The following is a 20,825-nucleotide window of genomic DNA, read 5'->3' as shown; positions in this document are numbered from 1 at the left end:
CAGTCTTTACCTTGCAAACTTTTTGAGGATCTGCAGTTTTTTGTGTCTTCATTGTTGGCTTTGAGGTTTGTTTGTGACAACACAAAGTCGCTCAGCTGCTTTTTACAAGTCAAACCAAATATGATATTTCATTAGCAAGACCAGACAAAAACAACATTGTTATTTCAATAAAATGTCAGCGACCAAAGTGGGCATAAAGTCACCTTTGCAAAATTATGGACACACTTCCCCTTCACAGCCCTCTCTCCTTTGTAAAATTGTATCCAGGCTCATGCACCAGGCACAAATTCAATCAAGAAACCAAGTGTGAAGTGAAAGGGGGGGGGGGCTATTCTTAGGCTACAAAAATTTAATTTGTTTTTGCTATTCCAGGGATGGGATCCCAAGCCCCTCTCCCGTACACACACCCCTCCCCAAGAGCACCTTTCAATTTGCCAGATTAGCACCACTGTTGTACCTCTGGCATGTCCCAGAGACAAGCAACGGCACAGCCCTTGAAAAACACCAGTGCTACCCCCACTTCTCACCTCCGTTGCTCCGACCAACCCCCCGTCTCCCCAATCTTATTAAACTAATTAACTCTTTCCCCCTCCACCAATATTATTCCATCTCATTTAGTTTCTTCTGCCACCCCCGACCCCATCTTTAATCACGTTTAAGGTAAATTTAATGCACCTCTACCAGGCTTGCTTGCTCTCAGGCATCATGTGAGTGACAGAGAAGAGCTTGCTATTAAGAATGTGTTTGTTCAAACTGTATCTCCTGAAAAGGAGACCAAAAATATTCAGTTTCCATGGCAATATGGACTTAGTCAAGCTTCAAGTAGCATACCATATGAGTGTCTTAGGCTGGACTTTTCCTCAAGCAAGGAAACTAGCAGCAGGTACTACAGGCTGAACATTTTTTTATACAAAATCCATTTTTTTCCCCCTCAAATTTCTATTTCTCAACTGTTAACTTGTAGTTGGCTGATCATGTTAATATGTGTGAATATTTCAGCTGTAATGATGCATTGTTTTAGTGCAAAAAATAAAACATGGGCCAACAAAATTACTTCTAGATTTAACAGAAGCACCAAACAACAAGTACTTTTTAAACAATATATTTGTTACCCATACAAATGGTAACAAAATTATTTGTTGCTTAAATTTGATTTAGTTATTTTTTCACACAAGTGGTTTTAAATATTTCCTGTGATAACTGGTTTAATTCGTACAGGTATGCCAGTTCAGAACTGAAATAATGCACTCTTTCCAGTCAGATGCTGTATCAATAAAATTTACAAACTACACATGTAGATCTTAGAGAAGAATATTCATCTTGAAATGTGCTGCTCTCTGTGTATTTTATCCAAGCCAAATTATTACTACCCTTCTGCTTGGCTGTTTGAAGCGTTATCATATTTCCACCATAAATAAATCATAAACATCTTGAATTAGGCTTACTTTGACAAGTCTATCAATCACAACACATACCGTGGGCTCCGAAGTGAAATTTATAATAAACATATGTGGTCCAACTTTAATCTTCTCGGTCGTGATGTTTACACCAACACATAAACAGAGACCGGCAACGAAAATTCCCCTTCCTCGAAGCACACACCTCTCTGTAGGAAAGGATGCGACCTTTTGCTTTCAGGAAGGAACACTTTAGTGTGATGAGAGACATTTTATGACAGTGCTAGTCAAGGGAACCCAGAGCACCTTCCTTCAGAATAACATATCTTTTTGTTGTTGTTGTTGTTTTCACATTGCCAGCCTTCAGTCAAGAAAGCCAGCAATTTGTAAAGAAATAAACTTCTAGCGAATGGTGCTCCTTACAAATGATTGGCTTTAACGTGGCTGAAATTTTTCATGCTGCCTGGATTTCACCGCAGGTGGTAATGGGCAACCTACATTCACTGAGAGCGTGCTGGTATTTGTACTGAAAATCATATTTTATCAGCCTTTGAAAACCTGTCCATACCAGAGCAACATTTCACACTAATTTCTTTAATAATACTGTGCTCAGGTAGAGCCCGGCCACACTGCAAACAAGATATCATATAAACAACCACAAGGAGAACATAATGGAGTTAATGCAAAGTGAAAAGGTTGAGATTAGCAAGTCGACTTAATGCTAGTCAAATCTATTTTGCCATCCGACCCCAGCAAATCGGCTTTCCCTCTGCCATTTTTCTTGCATTATTTTATGTTTCTGTTTTTATGTTTTAACCTAAATGGATCTGACTGAATGGTTCAACATTATGAACAGTCTGACCTCTCTTTACCTCTCTTGCTAAATAAGAGAATTCTGCTGGTTCCTTCTGAGGTGCTTCTAGGAGATCAAAACATCTTGACGAGAATAAAGACAAAGCTTCACGCCTCCACATGACTGCAAGCCGTGAGTGGGTTCTGGCAGTTTAACTAAGATGAATTAGAAAGTGGGTGCTAGGCTGGTCACACATCCCTCTTTCTTTAACACTGACTCTGAACAAACTTCCTCCAGCACAGCGCCTTAAAAGCAAAGCCACACCCTGGAGCCACACATCTCTCACCAGGCATCAATCTGTGATTACAAAGTCCAGATCCTGTCTTTTCTTTACACACCCTAGAAAGCAGAACTCAAAGGGTTAGGAAAGGCAGGAAGTGACAGAGAAGGAAACAAGGAAGAGATGGAAGGATGAGCTCCTGTTGATGAGTGCTGGAGCGGCAGCTGAGAGAAGCCACATTGTCAATAGGGTGTGAAATTCCTGCTTAGATGGGACCTCCGTCTGGTACATAGCTGCGGGGACAAAGAGGGGAGGAAACGCGTCAGCCTGTCTGCCCACACTGTTCCCCTGATCCTTCCCATCATGCCCACAGAGAGAGGACGGTTTATCTGTGGTCACTGATGCCCAACCTATCTCCCCACTGACCTCTGTTGGCAGCCGGCAGGGAAACTGCCATAAAGGCCAATAAAGCTCTAGCTGAGGGAGGTCCTGCTGTAAAGGTGTGTGGTCTTACAGAAATATCAGTAATATCACTGCCTGGGACCAAAGGGCAACAAATGAAGAAAAAAAATGCATTGTGTGAATGAGCATACAGCGCAAAGAATTCCAGGAGTGTTTTTGCCTCAGCACATCAGTGTTATTTCAGAGATGATGTAATGTGAAGAAATATGTCTTTTGATGAAAAAAAAAATTGAAAAAAAAGTTGGGCATAATAGACTCAGCTGTCAACACAAATCCACAGCTGTCACCACAATATGGCTTCAAAGCAGCCTGAATACATTGCATATTGTCACCATATTACAAAGATGTGACAATCTGGGCCTTTTAACAAGAGAGACCAAGGAATCAGGGTTTTTTTTTTTTTTGCTCTGTGAGACGTGTATATAACAGGCTGATACAAAACTTATCGCAGAACACCTTGAAACTTTCATTAGCAGAAGAAATGACACGGTTACATCCTATTATCAGGGACCTCGACCTTTATTGGACTGGGGTCACACCACTCTACATCGTCTCACCTCAGACTCAGTGACACAATTCTCCAATAACAGCCCATTAATTAGTTGAGCACATTACACTGATCAGAGGTGGGACAGTTCTTTGCCTGGAGCTGGCCACCTCGTCTCAGGCGGATAGACACATGCAAATCTGTTTGTTTCATCAAGTGTGAATTCAATTTGCAACGTTCTTTTTAATCTAGAGCACCTTTGCCCCCAGCGCATAGGAGACCACAAAGCTCCCGTTTGGTAAAGTTTTGATGAAAGGAAGAAGAAGGGCAAAAGGAGAAATAGAGGAAGTCAAAAAGTGACAATGAAAGGCAAAGGTGGGCCTGTGTTATGGAGGGAGGAAGACTCAAGGTCCTGTAACCTTGGAGAGAGTCTACAAGAAATGTTGACAGGATTTTTCTTTCCCCGTCACCACCCATGGGAAACATTTGAACATTCAAATAGAACAGCAGATAATGCCCAAGACAAAATGAGAAATAATGACAGATAGTAGAAGACTGAGACGGGAGAACAGAAAAGACAGACGTTATCAGCATTTCTGTATCGGCGCACAGTGTTTGTAGTCTGTTTTGTCAGGGTGTTTCTCATGCTTGTCTGTAGAATGTGTTCTCTTTCCCCGGTGGACGCAGCCAGCTGAGAAAACAGGGATTTGCTACAAAGACAGAGCATCACTTTTTTGCTGGAGTGGGTAAAAGAGGGTATCACGGTCCCATGTGAAAAGCTTTTTTTCCTGAAAGCATGAGAGGAGATGTGTGCTTGATTTTTTCACTGGCACATGTAAGAATGCTCACATATATCCCGACACATGCAAACATACTTTAAAGCATGCTTTTATTATTACACTCCTCCCACAAACCACTTTTTTCCCTCTAATTTATCCAGTCATGTAATCCCATAATGTACTACTGTCACCGTATTTGTGTATACACATGATCAATATGCACAACTCATGCTCCAGACTGTTGTTTTGGTGATTTAGTGTGTTGGAATGTGTTTGGGAAGTGGAAAAAGAGGCAGATGAGGTTGTATCCTTGATGCTTCATTCTGGTCTGAGTAGGTGTAGGCCTGGATGTGTCATTGTGCGCCAGACAGTGTTGGCTATCAACACTGACTGCTGTCAAAGATGAGGCATGCAGCAGCCCGATGTAGTCTGTTATCACATGAATGTGAATCAGCCCCAAAAGCAACAGACTACAAATCAACAAGGCAACATTTTTCATTTTAGGAGGAGGGCAGCGGGATGAGTAAAAGGCCCCCAGGGCCAAATGGAGATTTTGTCTGTATATCTATTTTTTTGTGACAGGCTGAAGGTTTGTCATGAGAGCGACTGTAGTTTATGCAAAATGATATCACGGGCCGGCTTTTCATTATTCTTTTTTTTAAACAGTGTTTTAAGCTATTATCACGGGACTCTTCTTCTTCAGTTGGTTTTGGCAAAAGGACCACAACAACGTGTTTTGAAACATGCTCTTTATTTCAAATTTAAATCCAGCTTGGCAAGTGCCACTACACAGACGACTACACTCTCCTTTGTGTTGCTGGGAACGAAGTACACCCAAAAAAAACTAAAAATAAAAAAGAAGCAACTTCTCTTTTTTTCTTCTCTCCAATCCTTTTGACGAGGGAAGAAAGCAGGAGGAGTGGGAGGGGTGTAAGCTTGTTAGCAATATTTAGGGAAAACTTTTATTGGAAATGTCCAAAAACTGAAGCATCATAATCATGGATGAAGAAATGCTTATTCTGACTTTTCTCTTTCTTCTTCTTCTCTATCATCTCAAGCTTATGTGATAATTAGCTGGTGTTTGAATTTCCACTTTAGCTGCTGTAGTTTTGGTTTCCTCTCTTACACGCTAATGATGATGAAGATGAAAATACATTCGGTACAGTTTCTTGTAAACAATATTAGTTTGGTTTTTATTCTTTAAATTAACAAGGAAAATAAAGGTTTCTCTTTTTTACACATCTTGAGCTCACTTTGGTCCTTCCTATTTTGCTTTGGGTGTGAATGTTTGGATAGGCGTCCTTATCCTCCAGTGAGCAGTTATCTGCTTGAAAGCCCGGCCTGCATTCTTTTCTTTGGGCTTCTTAGCGAGAAAACTTAAATTGGATGAAAAAAAAGTCATCTTTACTTTGTCTGTGTAAAATAAAACTTTTTTTCTTTCAAATGAGAAGATGAAACACTGCAAATCCTTTGGGTTTTTTACTACTCTTTATTTTTACAATGGATATTCAGTGTGATGACCCCAATTTTTCCTCAGATTAACAGTGAAGCTCTGGGATCTGGCTTAGCTCCGTGTGGCGAACTGTTCAGATGACAAGTCCTCGCAGCCTAACGGGACGACTACTTGACACACACCACACCGCTGTACCGCAGCACCTCTGAGGGATGCAGTAATCCTACCGTATACCATTACACTGCACATAGACTAAACACAAAACCAGGTGAGAGAATGACAGAGTGGTGTGTGCATGTGAGTTCATAGCATGCGTGTTTGTGTGCCAGAGCATTCTTTCTTGTGTTCGTGTGTGTGATGTCAGTGTGTGTACATCCACATGTGCATGTGTGGGCCTGCTTGGCCAGCTCAGCCTGTGTCTCCAACACTACACGTTTGTGGTGAACAACATTGGATGTGTGTGAGAGCCTGCTCGCAGAACATAATGCAGAACAGCCTTGCCTCCCACTCCAACTTGAAACAAAAAAAAAGTCACAGCCAGGAGGCCACTTTGAAATACCAGGTGCTCATTTGGCAAATCCAGGCAACTGGGGTGTTTACATTTCAGCGACTGAGAGGGGAAAAAGACCAGATGCCCCCCTTGAGCAGCTCAGCAGCAGCGTCCATAGAGGCATCACTCACCTCACCGTGGGTGACAGACCTCTGCGTGTGTGTGTGTGTGTGTGAGTCACGGAAGGAGAAAGGGTATAGAGAGAGCAATGTGCAAAGTCATTAAGCACCATATGACGACCTGCAGCAGAGAGACATAAAATAATGCAACAATGCTGAAAATTGGCCACTCTGGAGAAGTTTGTTTGTTTGAACACCCATTCACTGGCCTTGCAAAACACGTGCACATCCACATCCCCTACACACGTGGCTGTTCTTCGGACTGTTTCTTTTTCCCCTCCTGTTACCCTGCTTTTATTCTCTCTGGCTCTTGAATGGCTCTATTGTCCTCTGTTGCTGTTGAAGCACTGTTTGCAAATAGCTCAAGTACTTCCTTATCAGTTAAAAAGGAAACAATGGGACATCAAAAAGCGAGCATGTAATGCTGGGATCCGGTGAATTGCAAGGCAATGAATCTCGTCCGCCACGCGCAGCACGTGCACGTGCAAATATGTGCGCACACAAACATCCGGCTACAGACCGTCTTGCCCTGGCTGGTGCTGCACACACTTTTATTGTTTCATTATGCCTACTATCAATTTACTGGCAGTAAATTTACTCTGTCTTGATAAAACATTGCCTGTCAATTTTCTTCACAGCACCTGCTCATAACAAATCACCGAGGCTCTCCTTCTGACTGATTGCTTCTTGGCAGAGCATTTTGTGTTGTCTGTTTGTATCAATGGCAGGCATAAGGCCGCTGAATGGCGGTTGTTGTGCGGGTAAGTGCTGCCAGTGACTGGTTTTTCATACATGTATCTGGGCTATAAAGACTGGTGGGATTGGAAATGTGGAGAAAGAAAAGGCTCTGTCTGCACGCATGTGTATTTCCACACATAAAAGAAGCGGAAGTTATGATATATTACATCAATTATATTCCTTCTAAATTAATTACTCTGTGCAATGTGAAACTAAATACCTTTATGCAGTCAGCTTCAAACATTTTCCATACCTGGTAAAATGTTTTCTTGGAGAGTCATACTATCATATTGTGGAGAAAGAAAGTGTGCTTGTTTGGGCTAATGTCAACCTGTGTGTCATGTAAATGTCACTGGGGATTGGAAAGTGGTTGAACTTGGCCACCTCCTGTGTGTTGCTGTCTGTCAAATGCTTGCTGGGTACAGTCATGTGTGTGTGTGTGTGTGTGTGTGTGTGTGTGTGTGTGTGTGTGCAGGCACAACTGCATGCATTCATCCCTATTGCCATGTGCCATGTGCATACTGCACAGGCTTGCTTGTACATGGGTGCATGTTCTTGAATTACATATCCGCATTACCAAATTACTTTCTCTGCCAGGCATCTTGCTTTACTCCTCGGTCTGCCCCATTGGTTGCCACAGCATGAATACAGAACGTGAGAGTAAGACGCTACAGCATTATTCCAAGCATCATATTCACAGCAGTTTGCATTCAGCTTTTAGCTTTGGATTTATGTCCCATTTATCTTGCAGAAGCAAAGCAACTAAGAGCATAGAGCTTTAGAGCTGACTTTAGATTCTTGGGAGTTTGTGGTGTATACCTTTTAAAATATAAGAACATTCAGTCAGAGTCATCACCAGTCACTCTAAAATTAGGGGTTATTATAGTGATACCAGACAAAATACTATAGAGTGAAACCGATCCATCTGTTTCTATAACAGCAAAACGTGTTGTGACTCATAGGTGAGATGTTATGAACTCCAGCTGAGTAATGCTAGTTTTCCCAAATATTAACACTAGCATGATGTAACCAAGTGTAAGTGCACGGACAAGCCTTTACCCTGAGGCCAACGATGGAGCCGATGGAGGCCGGGACAACTGCAAAACAACTGGTTGGGTTTTTACGTGTCATAACATCCTCTTTGAGGCGGTATTTACGCAAAAGCTGTAGCTTAGTTCGAAGAACATGTAACTTTATTGTCTTTGCAGAGAGAGAGAGAAAAAAACTCGAGTTACCTGTGCATCTCTGAACTCTGAATCAGTGGGGGTTTTTATCTTTAAAATACAGAGAGCTGTTGTGGATAATATGTGTAATGTTTAACAGAGACAACCTGATATTCACATCCACTACGTGCTGAAAATGATGCCTTTTTTGGGACCAGCCAAGCTATGAATGACTTTAGAACCCTTTTGGGAATTTTTTTACATTTCTAAACAATTCTGCCTCCCCCTCAGCTTTTTTTTCCTTTTAAATTTTATTCTGGCTTTGCATAACTACTTCTTTTTAATGAAAAGACTACAGTTCAATATGCTAAATACAAATTTTCCGTGTTGTGAAGGCACTGAATAAATTTCACAGCTCCCAAATGCACTGGGACTGAGTATTTCCTCCCACTAAATGAAGCCATTTCCATATACAGCTGTTTGCTTCCATGTGACGATAATAATTAAGGCTATTAACCTGCAATTTTTCCTTGTTCCCAGTGTTTATGGCGGTCATGAAAGAGTTACCGCTGTGCTTTCTGTGCGTGCTCGGTAGTGGCCAAGGTGTATCATCTAGTGAGGAGGAAGAAGCAAATACACACATACACTATAAACATTAGACACTTAATGCCATGTCAGTGTATATGCAAAGGTTTTAAGGTCTGAGCATGAATGCACAGACCACCACACACCCTCCCAAACTGACGTAATGAGGGCTTGACTTACAAACATTCACACAGACGCTACAGTATTCCACCATCTCGCCAGGTGCTCTTTTACTACATGCCTAAGAGCCAGCAGACCAAGCCAGTTGACCATCTGACTCCCTTTAGGCTCGCACTACCACCCTTACAAAGCAATTCGCTCTCATTTAGACATCTTTACCCTGCTTTCAGATGATTCACCAGAGCTCTCTTACACATACGAGCAAAGTCTTCGCAATTTACTCAGGGATACGGCTGACATTTCCTATCGGGTGCCCACATTTAGCAGTGGCGGTTAAGGCTCTCTGCTTCCCATTATGCATCCTTTGGGTTATGGTATGTCATATACAAGTGGTGTGATCATGCAGAGAGAGCGAGTGCAACCGGATGGGAGCCACATTGAATGGTAGCGAGAGCTAAACTGAAACCATGTGCTTTTGTGGTTAGAAGTTTTGTCATGACTAACTACCTCTGGGAGAGCAGACACAAAGCTGGACACAGAGGGGAAAAAAAAAAAACCTTTTTCATATGACTGACGGTAACTAGACAGGGACGATTTATTGTGATTTGATGCTCGTAAAAAGTTGACACCAAAAGCTACTGACCTCTGCTTCAGTCAACAAGCTAAAGTATTCGCTAAAAGAGAGGGCTGCAGCAGTTCCTATGCTATCACGGGCTTTGATGCGCTTTCAAATAGCGGAAATTTCCTCCAGGCCCGTTTAATGACTTCATTTTCAGGCTTTATTTCAGAGGAATTTTGATTGTGGCCTCCGATGACATACAGTAAGAGAACATCACACAGCATGTGCCACTGTTGCCAACCTTTCAGGTCATGGGCACGATGGATGATTGCGTTTTGCAGCTGGACATGCTAAAGTGTCAAGGGTCAAAGCGAGGACTGTGGGTATGGAGGAAAAATGGAGCCCGCTGGGGGAGATGCTGTGTTGACATTGTGTTTGGACACTTTGAACATTGTTATCTCAGACAGTACGGGGCTATGGGCCAATCAATCATTCTGTTATTGGACCGGCTCTGGTGATTATTCATCCTGGACCTTTGATATCAGTCGATGTCAAACTGATCCCTCACGAGCTTCCTTTACTCGCTCACTGTCTGGACTTTGTCCTTGGGAATTTGTCACGGCTGTATTTCCTCAGAACATTTAGGTATTAAAGTGAATCGGGTGTTCATTTTCAGCCCAACGTGAGCGTAATCCACAGCTACGTTGGAAAGGTCCAGAATATTTATTCATCTAAAATGATTGTGTTGGCACAAGTTCCACTCAAGACAGTTCAAGCTCAGCCAAGGATGTAAGAAGACAGCATATTAATCTGTAATACATAGACAGACATGCCTCGGAAGCAGAGAGGGAATAGAACGCACTTTGAGAAGAATAAGCATTTACATTGTCAGTGATAGTAGCAACATCCAGAAGACATGTGTTGGAATTGTTCCACTGTCTAAATGGAAAAGCTTTGAAGCTGTTTCTCCTGGCCAGTGTACCTGCCTTGACCTCCTCCACCTGCTCTGGATACTCTGGCTAGAGAAAATACTGTAACACAGAGAAAACACACGTGTGGGAGTATGAATTTTAAAAAAAGGAATAGTTTTAGAGTAATGTGTTCAGCTAATCAAAGGCACACTTCTCGAATTCACCACTATTATGTTTATTGCTGTGTGTTGTCTTGGTTACCCAGTTTTCTACATTTATTCTATAGTTTGGGGATTTGAATCTGCTGGTCATCGGGGTCTTTCTAAGTGCAGTTGGCTTACTCTCCATATGTACACATAGGTTTTCTCTGGGTGAACATGAAGTTTGCATGTAATAAAATGTGCTATATAAACACAATTTCCATTTTTAAAAAGCCAAAAAACAGATCCCTGACCCACATGAAGTAATGTTAAGCAATAATAAAGTTTTTTAAGCTACAGCAGACGATTAAGGTAGTCATGTCACAGGCTTCATATATACAAACTCACACACAGTTTTTGTGATTGTAAACACAACTACGCTTTATTAGCTGCTTTTACAGCTGAGATTGGGATAGGTGTTTTTAGGGCAGAGTGTCTTGATTAACAGGTAAATTTTATTATCAATTTTTCGAACCATGTCAAACAAGTTTGTGTTCTCTGTGCATTGCTGCCATAGTGCTGAAGGGTTATTTCTTTTGCTTTTTCTCTGCACAGCGTATAATTAGCATGCTCAGGCAGTTTGTCAGCCGTGTATGCGTGCGCCTGCATGGCGTCATGATCCCCATACGTGTATTTGACTGTGCCCATCTAAAGAGACTCTCCCTCTATCTAAATGCCTTCCTGTCAGTGTCTCTGTCAGCGTACAAACAGCAAAATCAGGATGACGGCAGTTTGAGTCATAAATCTGCAGTCAGCTGAGACAGTGAAGCATATCTTTTCTCAGTTAGGTAAAGAAAGTGCCGAAAGGCGATAGATCACCAGAGACAGACAGTAGCTGATTGTGGCTGAGATTGGGCTCTCAGTCATGGTAAGGAAAGAGGAGAGAAGGTAGCAAAAAGGTGCCGATTTACAGACACAAGGATCTGGAACTGGTATCGAATGTGTGTTTGTCCTGGTGTGTGCAGAAGAGTGTGGATGATGGTGGTCTTCGGGGAGTTCAGTTGGGACTATGTTTGTGATCCTGTGTTAAGTGCTGGGTCAGTGGTGAAGGCCTGGAGGATTAGACCCCCACCCTCAAAACTCTTGTGAACAGCCCTACAGTCTCCTACACACACACACACACACACACACACACACACACATACACACACACACAACTCCTCTCTTCCTGGATTCCAGCTTTGAGCTTTTGTGAGATTCTCCAGAGCCACCAGCACTACCAAGTCCTCCTCCTCCACCAGTACTACCAGTACATTTTGGCTGTTCACGCACACATACATCAAAAGACACTCTAACATAACCAACAGCTCACCATTCCCCTAATATTGCCGGAGTAAAGCGATCCTCTCACACTCACATCGCATTAGTGCTGCTATTAGACCAGACCCAGACATAAGAGCTACAGTGTGTGTGTGTGTGTGTAGTGTGTGTCTGCATTAGTTTTATACATGCTAGAGGGGTGACCGTGCGTGTTTGTGCTTGCACCCATGCGTGTGATTTGTGAAGGAAGTTCATTGTGTATAATAAAAGGTCTTTTTTGCAATGCTTATGTGCATCTGTGCAGAGCTGCTTTAAAACAGAAAGTAGAGACACTGTTACCCTGGCACAAGATGAGTGGGAGGAAGGATGGATGAGGTTAGTGAGGGTCTGGCGAGGGCTCAGTAGGTGTAAGCTTGAGAAATTTCCATATGGCAGTAAAATGTCTGCCACTTTACTTACTGAGTTTCTAATGTGTGCCAGGTGCTGTTGTGACGCTCCCAGGACTTAGTGGACTGTTTCCTTCTTTGTTTGTGGAGAGTATGTCTGTATATGTATTTGTTTGAGGTTATATTTGGGAAGATAATGGACATGAAATTTCCCACTCGTGGGACTAATAAAGGTATCTTATCTTATCTTATCTTAACAATTTCATTTCAAAGAGGCAACATTGAAAAACTGCGAAGTATCCTGCTATTATCCTGTCCTCAGTATATATATACATATATATATATATATATACATATCATAATAATAATATATGGTAAATGGCCAGTATTTATATAGCGCTTTACTTAGTCCCTATGGACCCCAAAGCGCTTTACACTACATTCAGTCATCCGCCCATTCACACACTGGTGATGGCAAGCTACATTGTAGCCACAGCTGCCCTGGGGCGCACTGACAGAGGCGAGGCTGCCGGACACTGGCGCCACCGGGCCCTCTGACCACCACCAGTAGGCAACGGGTGAAGTGTATATATATATATATATATATACATATATTAATGTGGAAAAAAACACCCCCTCCTCCAAAGTCTGGTTTATATCAAGACTATATTTATGGTTTGACACATTTATCTTTATCTTTTTACATTGCCAAACACGAGGGTTCTCTAATACTTGCCCTGGCACTCTTTTGCTTATCGTAGACCATGATTTGTGCTCTGTGATCTTCAGAAAGAGAGAAAATCAACAGTGAAAAGTAGTACTTGTAAAATTCTTTAAAAATAAATGCAGCTAAACATTCATAATTTTGAAGTTATAGTTATGTTTTTCTTTCCTTTACAAAGTTGATCCTCATTTCCTGCAAAGAGAAGTTAGAAGCACATAAAAGTAACAAAGGTGGTAGTCATGAACTTGTGTGCTTCAAGTTGCCCATTAATAGCGAGCAGGCAGGAGAGTCTGGGCTTCAGTGGCTTTTGGTAATGAAAAGTCTTCTTTGAAGCCACCGCAGATCCTATACCCACGTTGCTAAACTTGTAAAATGATTTTCCTTTCAAATGGACTATGTCATTGTGAGGTATACAGGAATTCTTATTGGAAATGGACAAATTTTGTGTCAGTGAGCCCTAACCCATAACATAGGGAACTTTAAATGCCAAAGAAATTTTACTGCACAGAAATATGGAATATTTTCTTGCAAAAGTAAGTCTGACAGTACATGCTGGTTTAAAATTAACTTTCATATAGAGAGCATGAAGAGCATTTATTTTGCGTTGTGTGGATGTGTGGATCCCTATATGCTGAGTTGCTGTGTTACCAAAAGAGGAGAAACAAAAAATTATTAATAACTATCTGAAGGAAATATTGCAAAAGTCTCATATAGAGTTTTATTACTGTCTTACACGGAGTAAATGTAAGAGAGTAAGAGAGTATTCATACATAAATCCAACCCCTTTGTGAACTTTTTGTATTCTCATATAAACAACGTTTTTCTCATAATTCCTGAAAAAAACCCCTGAAAAACTGAAAATCAAAATTAAAAAAGTTAAACTTTAATTCAGTTTTACATGTTAGAACAATTCATTGAATATACATTAAAAACAAAATTACGTTAAACAACAAAAGTAAAAGAGTGCTATGCTAACAGTGGTGTAAACTGCTGTTCTTTAGGTTTACAAGCTAAAGTTAAATTTTGAGAAAATGTCTAACTTCTAATTTCACAGAATATTGCATAATGATAAATGCTTAATTACCAAATAATTAAAATAAAATGTATTAGCTTTTAATGTATTCAACTGCTTGTTGATGACAACAGCAAACTTAAATTCCACAAATTCCAAAATATGTGGAAAATTAAGTCTTTAAATAAATAAATATACAAATAAATAGCAACAATCCCATCGACGCTGGCGACCTAACACACGCAGGAAAACATTGTCTCATCTGTCTGACTGCAGTTCTCAGGATATGGCACACAATCGCTTTACAACTCTACACTAATGATGACAAACCCCTCATTTAGCTTCACTTTGGCTTCATTGTGTAGCAGCAAAAGCGCTATTAGTTCCGAGTAGAATAAACCAGTGTAAGCAAGATCACTCCCTTATCTCCAAAGACACGAGAGAAAACAGCGTGGTAACAACACTGTAGTTACGCTATTTAATCGCCCACTACATAACTGTTCAGTGGAGAACATTCTCTAACATCTCTGGCATCATATAATTATTACTAAGCATAAAATAACAAACAAGACACAGTTTTACTCACCTCTAAAGTAAGTACCAGTTTCCTATAATTAATCAATAAATCACAGTTTTTGTGCAAATGACCAAATGGCTGTTTCCGTTAATTCAAAGTGCTGTAATGACCCCTAAAACTGACAAATGGTGCATAAAGGAAATCATTTCTCTGTGAGATAAAAAGCGACCTCACTTCCGAGTGGAAGGTAAACTTATTTCAAACCCCTCTGTTTACTGGTGTTTTGAGAATAAAACAACATGGTAGCAGCATGACAGAACGGCTGTAGATTCGGGGAGGTTGAGGAGAAAGGCTGGAAAAGCCCGCTCGTGACAGATGCCCTCTGCTTAACTTATCCAGGGGAGAGGAAAAGTAAATAGTAGCTCCGTGGTCCCGAAGGAAACAAAAACCGCTGCTGGCAACATTTTGCCCGACCAATTGACTTAAATGTCTCATTGAATTATAAACACAGAGAAGCGATTTACATACGGGGGCTGTTCAATGTTTAGCTCAAGTTAAGGGCTCCGTTTCTTTATAAGTTTTTCCATTTTTGTTATTATTTTAAATCTCAAAGAAAAGTCCGACGTTTCCTAAATCGAAAATTGGAGAAAAACTTTTATCACCTTTCCGACTTGAATATAATCACTAAATCGCTTTTTATTTATGTGTGTACTCTTTCAAATAAAAACCAAGATGTAATGTCCAAGGCACCGAATTTGAAAACAGGCGAGGTCCTTTTTAATATATCTGAGAAAAAAACAGTTAAACTCCGACGGAAATTCCCCGGAATGCTTAAGTGCTCTGGAGTCAAATAATTGAGGAGAAAGAAGTTTTAATCAGACCCTATTCATCGAAACGGAAGCGACCCGCAAGGGGGCGCTGTGTGTCCATGCTTTTACATGCGCTCTAAGCCAAGTCAGTGACCCGCTGCAGAAAAAAGTAAACTAGAATTTTTTTAAAAAACATCAAGTTAACAAAGCTTCCATTGTATAGGACTGTTAAAGCTTCTTATAGGTAGTCACTACACAGTTAAACATCTGGCAGAGAAGCAGAGAAACCTCCTGTGTTTGCTTTATTGTGGATGTGGCACAAACAAAGGCTGCTCCGGAGATAAGTGCAGAAAAATGTAGCGATGCATTCTTATTTGGAGCAGACACAGATTTTTATTTTAGAATAAATGTGGAAAGTAAATGATTGTCAAGGTAGAGTTTTTCAGTGCAGCTGCTTCAGCCGTAACCCCTCCTCTTGGTCCCCCCCTAGGTCTCTCTCTCGCTCGCTCGCTCTCTCCCTCTCTCTCCTCTCCTTATTCATCCACCGCCTTGTGCTTCATTCCAGTGCACAAGCCGAGCGAAACAAGACGGTTTACGCGGCAGCCAAAGCCGATAAATTCGCTCAGGGAATACATATCTATAAACCGCGGCTCTCTCCTTATAGGAATACCACTTGACGCACGTGAGCGTGCACGTATGGGACTATACAGCATGATCCTGACAGCACTGCCGCTATCTCTGCCTCTGCTCTGACTATAGAGAAAGTGCTTGGATCTCCCGGAGAAGGTTGGCATTTCCATTTTTTCTTTCTTTTTTGTTACCGAGTATCATCCAAACGCTGCTGGAAATATTCTCCGGATGGTGACCACGGGCTGGACTACCTGTTTTCAGTGCATTCGCTCAATGCGAGGGGAAGGGACCGTGAGACTTGCGCCTGTTGTCTTTTCCCTGGTTTAATAAGGCACTTTGGAAATCACTGAAAAGGGGAGAAGGGTTGAAATATTTTATATCAAAGGCGATATTTGATCTGAACTCTCACCTCTATGTGTTTTGGTGAATGGAGGTAACTCTGGTCCTGGAGGTTTGACACAGCGGGGACCGGGACGGGACTGGGTGCGTGGAGCGTCGGATCACCCAGGATTGTATTCCTTCCTCACTCTCTCTGCCGTGGGTCTATTTACATGTCCGACCTGACCGCTTTATGACAATGGATTACTTTCTGCTTTTATGTAGCCTCTTGCTGCCTGTGGTGTCTGCCGTGGAAGGTAAGAAATTTTAACTGTTCTAGAGGTTTCATGTTGCAGCTTTCCTGAAGCCTAATATTTCTCCACACCAAGCGAATCCGCACCCGTGCCTCTTAAAGGCTGGGCACGGCACCCTAAAGCTCATGTAGCCGTACCCAAAAAAATCATGATTCCATTTCTACCCCCCGAATTAATTTCATTTTGGAAGTGACCAGCCGTGGCTGATTTCGTTCTTTCTTTTTTAAGCATCTCTAATGAAATTACTGACTTTACAGGATTCAATTGTGGTGCGTCCACGAAAGCTCATCCATTTCAATGATCGTTGTGTATTCTTTTTTGGAGCACAGGATTGTGAGGGCTGCCAGTGCTTTCTTTGTCATTTAAGGACATTAGCTCCACACTGTATCTCACTGGGGAGTCTCGGCTTTCCCCCCACGCACACACACACAGCACTTTCCCCAGGTCAACTGCGTGCATTTTAAGGGATTGCTTCGGTGTGTGGCCTTCTGACATCTGGACTATGCGTATATTTATGTGCGCTTCAAAAGAAGGGGAGGGGATTGAATCATAACCCACATTTTGAATATTTTTTTTTATTAATCTGAAATATCTGAAACGCGACGTGTGATTTGGTAAAGTCATTTTTATAACTGATGAGTTGTCTCTTCCCTCATCTTTACAGTAATTATTATTTTAGTTTTATCAGATGTTTTTATTTTATTTATTGTTTTTTATTAACGTGATATGAATTTGGTAATCCTCAGTTATATATTTTTATCAGTTTCCTCTGACAGCTCATCTGTCTTAGCTCTGTGTGGATGTTTGCAGTGCGTAAAATCAATGAGAAATTCCATCTGTCGTTTTTCCCAGCGATGTAAACGACTGTCCCGCTCTTCTATTACGTCTTCCCCGTACTTTGTTTCACTCTGCGATGTTTGGGAATTTAAAAAAATGGACTAGTCGAAATAAGGTTGAAAGAGGCCTAAAGCTTGAGAGTATGAATGTCGGAGCCCAGGCGAGGCTCCCGGTTGGCTTGTGATGCCAGTAGGAAAGTAGGACAGTGGGCCACTGGCTCAGCAAACGCGTCTCGATCTCAGCTTATTTGTCCACCTGTCCACATAACGTCTGAAGTTTTTGTTTTTTCACTCTCAGAAACTGAGAAAAGGTTGTTGCTGATGGATATTTTTTCCCCAAGGTACATTTTACTTTCTGCCGATTTGTCACCGATTGTTTGAAATACAAGTGGCGCACCAGATTTACACTATGAATAAACTAGCCTGCTGTAGGATACACAGGGCCTTTGATTTAAAAAAAAAACTGACAGCAGGCTGCACGGAAAAAAGAGTTTAATTTTATATATTTATTTATTTAACTACAGTGGAAAGTCGCTTTGTCTGCTAAGCTAATACAAACACAAATTACTCTAAATGAAGATTGTTTTACAGCCTCTGAGATGGCTCTCAATCCATGTTGTCCGCAATTTAAGAAATTCTTATATCCCACACTTTCTTAAACTCTTCACAACCAATTATTTTGATTTCCACGTAGTAATATTTGCTCGGTCAGGACCTAGAGTCAAAACTCAGTTAATAAGAGTGACTTTAGTAACACTATGGTTACCGGTTAAGATGTATTTTGTTTGGTTTTATTCATTTATTTAATTAATTCTACACAAAAGAAGACCAAAGTAGGCTGTGATTTAAAAAAAAAAGAAATATTTTCAATGAAAATCTTTTATTAGAATAATCAAATTCTAATATCTATTTCCAAATCTTTAAAAAAGTCCCAAATATCTTTTTTTTTCTTCTTCTAAGGAACCTTGAATGCCACTTAGTGGCCCCTGTACCTCACCGGACCCCAGTGAGGAACCACTGACTTAAAACATATGGCTTTGAATGGATGGGTGGATTCCTGTCGTGCAAAAGTTGTGGGGTAAAGAGGTAGACACCGGGAGTGAGCCGGGAAAGGGAGACAGAGTGAGAGAGGGCTTGGCCTTAACAAAAGCAGAAAGTTTTCCTTCGCACTGCTTGAAGTTGATGTATTTTGTTAGAACAATCTATTCCCTACCTAAGTGATGCCATAAACTCTGCTCTACTGACCTGGCTGGGGGTTTACCTAAGCTTGTAATACAGCCGGATGATTTATGGCTGCTGCTAGGACTTCTTTCTGGGATATATGGGTTTATGGCGAGTTAGGCAGCAACAAGCGGCCCGGCCGGGGGACGATTGCCCCCAGTGACGATTGTCACTGTGCGCCTCTCCGGTCCCGGGGTCACACTGCCCGCGGAAAAGGCTGTTAATTATTTCATGTTTTCTTTTTGACCCTTTGGTTTTACATTTGATATTTTAAAAAGCCATGTAGGATAAAAGTCACTCCCAAGGTCTTCAACAGTATAAATTCAGTTTATTTGTAATCGTGTAATTATGGGACAGTTAAACCCAGGGTTTCTGAGTTCTCCGTGGCAACATCAGCGCAAAACATTAATTTGACTCCTCATTCAGCATACCTCATTTAACTGATTGGGTGTTTGATGTGGCGCACATCAGGCACGTAAAAGCATGACGGTTGTTTTCTTGCTGGATTTGATACTTTTGGTAATTTTCTTAATGTGGCTGTACACGAAACCTTAACATAAGAGTTGTTTATGCTACTGAATTTTATGTAATCTTTGTTATGGGTTGGACTACTCAGATGGGTTAAGTGTCTTAATTGTATCTCAGTTAAATAAGAAAATGAAACCATTAACCTGTGTTTATGTCGGGGTTGATTGATGCCCTGGCGTTTTGGGTCGTCCTCGGCCGATGCTACCGTGGCCTTGAACTTTGGGGTGCTTAGCAGTGTGCTGAGGAGACAAATTGCGTCGATAATTGTGCTATTTAGTGCGCAGATGTTTTGGGAGAACGAAGGCACAAAAAAGTATGAACGGGCTTCCTGGTGATATTCGGGACAGGCAAAACACCCCGCTAATACTGTACAAGTGTCTTAAGAGCAGGCCAGATTTTTTCTTATTCTTTCTTATTATATTTTTCTCTAAACTCAAACACTGGACCCACTGGAACTAAATTTTTACTCAATTTAAACCGTTTTTTTATTGTTAGCTGAAGCCACATAAACAGCGACAGAGAGTTCCCCAGTCTTTTTTTTCTATTTATGGCTGTGTGTTTCGACGACTGATTACGCACAAGCAAGGGCTTTGTAGCGCACATGTTTATGTTTTTATGTGGGTGAGATCACACCTCCACGGGAGCTTTCCTGTGCCTGTTTGCAGTTGGCACATTTCTCATCAAACTCTCTCCCGTGATTTATTCTCGCTCTTTTTTTCCAGCAGGGGAGTCCCCCTAGTCCTCATAAACATTTTTTATGTATATATATTTAATTATCATTTCCAGGTGGTGATTAATATATTAACAACGCATGCATAAAAAATATGCGTAAACTCTGTCCACACTGTAAACGCTCGAGTCTTATCGAACTTGATTTCTTTCTCCTCCTTTGGTCATGTGACTGCTTGATTGATATTTCTCACTTTACCCGTGTACAGATTTCAGGTGACCACATCTTGCTGAAACGCAACTAACCTTCGTAATAAAGAGAGTAATTGGGCCATTCTGGCCGGGACCAGCTGTCCCAAGGCCTACATACACCGGGCTTTATTTAAGGGCGCAGGGTCAGTCTGTGTGGCCTGAGCGGGACTCCCAGTGAAGCAGCTAAGTCAAACTTTTCCTCCGGAGCTCGTCTACATAACATTCAAAAGCAAATTTACTGAACAAATCTGTTTAAGGTCACTATTGAAGTAACAAAAGGATATATTAGTGACCCTATGGTGCCTATCACAGAGACCATTGAAGGGCTAAGTGGATGTGGCGCTAAAGAGGCGTGAAAGCGAATTTGCAAAATAAAAGCGTCAGTTCTGCTAATCAATCATTCTACAAGGGGACACGATCTATCTATCTTAATGCGATTATGAAAGATATATAAGATGAATAAAACATAGACGCACAGATGCACACCCTCTACACAGGGAATGCGTAAAGTCTCAATTAATGCGGTCTTATTGATCTAGCCATTCGCCCTTGCTCAGCCTTTCAAAACCACAGATTCAGGTTTGATTCGGAACACTGGCTAAAGGTAATAAACAACGCATAAGGATAATTATCGATATCTCCTGAATCAATTGGCCTGATGAAGGAAGACTGTATGTTGTGAAATATACTCCAAAATGCAATTCAAATAGTAGCAGTGCTATTGCTACTACTATTACTACTACTAATAATAAT

The 20,825-nt window shown here is 41.3% G+C and overlaps 1 protein-coding gene across 5 annotated transcripts in view; it reads left to right on the top strand.

Moving 5' to 3' along the window:
* The first annotated feature begins 15,844 nt into the window (after positions 1 to 15,844).
* The window catches only part of ephb3b (eph receptor B3b), a 54,632-nt gene continuing 49,651 nt past the window's right edge, over positions 15,845 to 20,825 (top strand). For all 5 annotated transcript variants that reach the window (XM_013910138.1, XM_013910137.1, XM_013910136.1 and 2 more), the window contains exon 1: positions 15,845 to 16,569. In XM_013910138.1, the coding sequence (XP_013765592.1) occupies positions 16,506 to 16,569 (64 nt within the window). In that variant the 5' untranslated portion in view covers positions 15,845 to 16,505. The remainder of the gene's footprint in view (positions 16,570 to 20,825) is intronic.

The sequence above is a fragment of the Pundamilia nyererei genome, unplaced genomic scaffold (assembly GCF_000239375.1).
Source record: "Pundamilia nyererei isolate P.nyererei 1_Seehausen unplaced genomic scaffold, PunNye1.0 scaffold00036, whole genome shotgun sequence".
In the NCBI taxonomy this organism is placed as follows: Eukaryota; Metazoa; Chordata; class Actinopteri; order Cichliformes; family Cichlidae; genus Pundamilia; species Pundamilia nyererei.
The sequence above is the reverse complement of the archived record's forward strand: the minus strand, read 5'-3'. Positions and strand labels throughout refer to the sequence as shown.